At 35.1% G+C, this 5614-nt stretch overlaps 1 protein-coding gene across 1 annotated transcript; it reads left to right on the forward strand.

Moving 5' to 3' along the window:
* Positions 1 to 327: 327 nt before the first annotated feature.
* LOC111711600 (uncharacterized) lies at positions 328 to 5268 on the forward strand. Its single transcript, XM_023485998.1, has one exon. The coding sequence runs from the start codon at positions 600 to 602 to the stop codon at positions 2859 to 2861; it is 2262 nt and encodes a 753-aa protein (XP_023341766.1). The 5' UTR covers positions 328 to 599; the 3' UTR covers positions 2862 to 5268.
* Positions 5269 to 5614: the final 346 nt, after the last annotated feature.

Raw genomic sequence — 5614 nt, forward strand, 5'->3', positions numbered from 1 at the left:
TTTCTCACAATTTTACGTAGTATCAGATATTTTCTTAAAACATATTTTTTGTTTACAGTTTCGGATAATAAAACATCTGCCATTATTGTCTAAGGTAGCGGAGGGTTAAACAATTGAGAAAGCCGCCCTAAACACTTTCTTAACAATTCCGTTTTTATTGATTCGGAGAAAGTGTCCGCTAGAGGCGCTAGTGTAGATATGTTTTCTGTTTATTTACATATAAACATTAAAAAGGATTTTTAAGCAATTCGAAAATTACAATAATAATATTTGAAACTTTTTCACATCTGTAAGTTTATTGAATAACTGTTAGAAGTTTTGAATTTAATTTTTAAAATATTGTAATTAAGTTTAGTGGGGCGCTGCCTTCATTAATGACAGAAACGGAACTATTCAGCTGCTAGTTTGGGGAAACAAGAAGATCTGGCCCAAAGAATTTCGAAACTATAAACTGGATCAAACTGGGGATTAAATCCCTTAGTGTACAGTGCTGGATCAAGTTGAAGGGTTGTGACGAATATATCACATGGTCTAGGATGGGGGAGAGAGGGATTTTGCAAGAAATCATGGGGATTCTGTAGCATTATCAATTCATTGTCATGCCAAAGATGGAAACAGAAAACTTGCCTATGATGAGAGGACTGGGATATAAAGCAGGAGAAGCAAGGAATCCCTACTCAACTTCCTATTCTGTTGGAGTGGGTCAAGGGCTATTTCATAAAGTGAAAAAGGAAGATGATGAGGACGAAGATCATGAAGATCATCTCTCAGAGTTTGAGAAAGACCAAGAGTACTTCAGCACTCTTAATGTTGAACTAACAGCTGATCATGTTCCTCTGGGGGAAATCCTTGAAAGGCTTCAGTCTGATGAAGGAAATGATAGAAATAATTTTATTAGGTTACATGCTGTAACAGATTCACATTCTAACATCTCGGCTACTCTCAATGTTGCAACTCTAGATCTAAGTACGCATTCAACATTCCAGCAGCATATAAGTGAAATTCAGGACGTACTGCTGAACTTTAAATCTGATGCTCCCACCTCACCCAACTCCACCTCCTCCTCCCTCCTCTCTTCCCCCTCCTTCTCCCCCCAAGTAGTACCTGAAGTTAACTCCTTTCTGAATAATAATATCTTAATCAATATTGATGGTAAATCTTTATCCCACTGCTCAGCAATGTCCCCTCAGCACTCAAATCATGGCTATGAGAACATGAAATCTAGTCCTCAGGAATGTAATTTGTGCAATAAGATGTTTGGTAATGCTTCAGCTCTGGCCAAGCACAGGTTGACCCATAGTGACGAGAGAAAATATCTTTGCACTGTTTGTCACAAAGCATTCAAGCGGCAGGACCATTTGAACGGGCATCTGTTAACACATAGAAATAAGAAACCGTTTGAGTGCACTGCAGATGGTTGCAATAAGAGCTATTGCGATGCAAGAAGTTTAAGACGCCATAGAGAAAATCATCATTCTTCCAAAGATGAGAAAATGGTTTCTCCTGATAGTTCTGTGTCAAGCAATGTTGATATGGATGAGAAATCAATGGGATCTGACAGTTTCGACAGTTTACGAAACTCTAAACCATACAAACCAGGCCAGGATAAGGATAAGGCACTAATCAAGCCTGAACTTCAAGCCTTGAATATCCTTGAGAAATACATAAGAAACGACAAGGAAAGCTTCCAAAATAGCTCTAAGCTAAAACCTGCAGCTCCAACAATCCTACACGGGCCTAGTCAGCAGTCTGATGTAGTGGTAAACATGGTAGAATGTTCTATATGTTCAAGAAGATTTAAAAATATCCCTGCTCTAAATGGTCATATGCGACTGCATGGTGGTTACTATCGAAAGGACAATGAGAAAAAGCAGGAAATCAGAATTTTCCAGTCTGAACCTATGTCAAATCATACAGTAAGCAACAATGTCAAGAATCTCATTGAAGAAAAGATTATTCAAAAACGCAAACTTGAACCTGTTTTAACTAGGACCATGGGTTCTAGTTCTGATGCTAAGTTTCAAAGTCTAAATGTACCCTCATCCTCTTCCTCCCATACCCAGTGCTCAACCAGTGTATCAGGTTCATCTGAACCTCCATACAAGAGGATCAATCAGAAACCTTCTGCTCTAGACAATCTTGTATTTCCCATCTTGCCGCAGCCAGACACTTATAAGCTATTGGCTAACCTACAAAACAAACAGTCAGAGATGGGAGGCTTTCTTCCCGCTCAACCTCTTCCAAATGTACCTTTACCCAGCAGTAAATGTTATAACCCGGTGAAAACTAATGATACACATGTTAAATCCGCACATATGTATAATTTGCTCAAAGTTGACAACAAGCATAAAACTCCCAGGTTAGGGGCTGAATATCAAGCAGTGGTCCCAGATCTGGAGATTCGAACGACTGAAGACAAGTATGGAGTTCTTCCCAGGGAGACCCAGATGTGGAGTCCGGCATCAAGCAATGATTTATCACAATCCCAAATAGATGTTTATATAAAGTTCTGTTTGAGTTCAGCAGTTTCTGTTGCGTTGACAGCAGAAAGTGCTCTTCAGGTTCTAAACTGGAACAACGGAGATATCATGAGAGCAACCCAGGAGGTTGTTAATGGTGCCCTGAGCAAACAGGAGTCCCCTCCTGCAGCCTGGACTCCGGATCATGTAGACATGTTCTATGAAGCTCTGTGTAAACACAAGAAAAAGTTTAACAAAATATCCGATGATATTCCCGGTAAGTCTAGCAAAGATTGTATCGAATTCTACTATTTTTGGAAGAATCTCTGTCGGGAAGAAAGTCAAAGTTTTAAATCGATCATCAGTTCTGTTGAGGACCCAGAGCCCAATCTTCTTTTGTGAAACCTGAGCTTGCTCTGACTAAACCTTATATATCTCAGTTGACCCTTATTCTTGCCAGGATACAGCGTGAATCCATTGCAAGTTTAGCAGGGTATCTGTTTGTAGATTTATAATTATCTAAACCTAGTAAATTCTGTATATGTGTACCCCATCCCAGTGAACATTGTTGTATATCACCTTTTCTATTCATCTTCATCTTAACCCTTTTTGTCTTTATTATAGAAAGATGTCCCTCCCCCATTTTATATTTTTAAATTTATTCATAGTTTTTATAATATTAGAGTTTAGTTTAGAATTCTCTGTTTTAAAATGAAATATTTGTTCAGTCTAAGCATACAGTTAGACAATCATCTAAACTTGGACAATAATACTGCTTAGTGCAATATAACTGTAATGTTTGAAGAAAACTAGCAATAGTGGCTGGACCATGTGTGGTGGTTATACCATTGATTTTTACCCCAGTCAAAAATTTAGTTAAAGGGATTGAAAGCGTAATTTTAAGTATTATCAAGTATTTATTAGATATCAATGTTTGTCATTACTGATCGAATAAAGGTTTCATGAGTACCGGTGTGAATCGGGCGTTGCCATCTGTGCATGGTGAGTCACTTGAAATAATACACTTACAGTCCCTTTAAATTTAATTTTTTTAATCATTTATTCCGTTTTTTATAAATAGTTGTGCCATATGTAAACTCAATGATCTCAAGATTTACTATTTTATTGTTTTGTCTCCTAAATTTATGCGACTTCTCAATGCAGAAACTAAAACTGCCGTTTTATTATTTATCAAGTATTCAGCTGCAATTTTTCATTCTTTGCATCCACTTTACAAACCAGCTCATAAGTGTTTTAAAATTAGGAAATTTAAGAACATTTAATCTTGTTTGAAAAGTCAATTTTTTATGCTTCTAAGTAAAGAAATTTAATTCAAGTTAAGAACCATTTAAATCAATACTAAGTTTACCGACTTAAAAGATAATTTTTTTTTGTACTCAATGATAAAAAATTTGTACTTAATGCTGAATCAGTTCAATCCTTTGTACTACGCATAAAGTTATTATCAACCCAGTTGCTCAATCCGTAAAATTATTTAATTTTTGTTTATTACCTCGATACCAGGATTATTTATATTAGTGACAAATGGTTACTAAAATGGAATTGTTTATTGAATTAGCTAATTTTAGTCTAGCTGTTAGTATGTGGAAACTGGAAACTTTTAACTTTTAGTTAGCATGGAAAAAGGTTAAAGCCATAATGGGAAGCATTAAGGGATGGGAAAGGGTTTAAGCTTGTATGGGAAAAATATTAGATACGCATGGGAACTTGGGAAGGTTCTGTTAAAATTTTAAGTTATAAAGAATTATTGTTATAAAAAGGGAATGAGGATAGAAGTAGAGATGGTATCTTGTTCATACAATCATCATATTTCAATCTTTTTCTGTCAGATCTAAATTGATTTTTAATATCTCATTTGAGAAAATACATTTATATAAATTGTTTAAATTATGAATTTTATATTATTGTTCTCAAATTTATAATGCAAGACTAGTACAACAATTTTTATAGTATTTAAAACAATTAAGTTAAACCTAGTGCAAAGACAAGTGTTTTAATAATTCCTTAATCTTGTATAGTTTTAACTCAGTGTCCCTTTCCTTCCCTGACTTTGCTCTATTTAACCCCTCAACGTATACTTATAAATTTTCTTATTATAAATGAATGTAACTAAACTTGCAAAAATCAAATGCATAAATTTTTTTAAATTTTTCATCTAACCCTTGTACAAGGTGTACACTGTACAATGAATGTACTTAGTAATAAATGTTTCTGTACCAGTGTGTCCACAGCTTTTACAGATATACCACGAGATGCATTATTTTTTTGTATCTTTTTCATGACTTGTAAACCTTTTTATCCGTTAAACTCTCCTTTTGGGGTTTACACGTTAAGGTTATCATGTATTAAGATTCAAAACAGGTGTTTGTTGCATATCATGTCTTATCTTTAAAGTCTGTGGTCAACCCCCTCTCTCGTCACCCGACTCTTGAATCTGGTAAATGTGATAAAAAAATATAGTTTATTAGTAACATAAAATTATATTAGAATATCGTTTAGTTCTCTATATACTGCTTTCATCAACAACTGTTTCAGTATTACCCCACTCAACTACCATTGTACTGCACTGTAACCAGTGTACTGTACTGCACTGAAACCGGTTATGTCATTTGACCGGCCTAGTGTGACCTGGGTCAAAGCCCTCGCCCTTCAACCTGTTACATTCTTGCTGTATTCAAAATTTGAACAAATAATTTTAGAATTATTTGTTAAAATTTTTATCTTTGTTAGGCCTAGGAACTGTTTAATTATACTCTTATCCTTGTTAAATAAAAACCTGCGTCTTTCATAATTTCAAATTGTTTTACAGAGTAGATCTAGTTTAATACAGTTAACCAGTTTAAAGTGAAATGATGATCGTGCTTAATTTTAGGTTGGTTAGAGTATTTCTGAGAACGTTTTTTTTTTGAAAGATTATAAAAGTTAAGGCTGCATGGCTGATAATTAAAATAAGAAAACAAGGACGAATGTCCGCCATTATTTATGTGCCATCATTGTGACATTTGGGGGTTAATATTTGCCAACACTCCTTTCTCGGGGTTATTGATCTGGAAGCTGTAGAGATCTAAATACATGACAATTGAGGTTTAAATTCCTTGTTTACAGAGGCGCAACTAGGACTTTTGCAAGGGGGG

The sequence above is a fragment of the Eurytemora carolleeae genome, unplaced genomic scaffold, assembly GCF_000591075.1.
Source record: "Eurytemora carolleeae unplaced genomic scaffold, Eaff_2.0 scaffold184, whole genome shotgun sequence".
Taxonomy (NCBI): Eukaryota; Metazoa; Arthropoda; class Copepoda; order Calanoida; family Temoridae; genus Eurytemora; species Eurytemora carolleeae.

Excerpts from the sequence above, each read along its gene's own strand:
- LOC111711600 (XM_023485998.1), top strand. The coding sequence starts at position 600 with ATGCCAAAGATGGAAACAGAAAACTTGCCTATGATGAGAGGACTGGGA.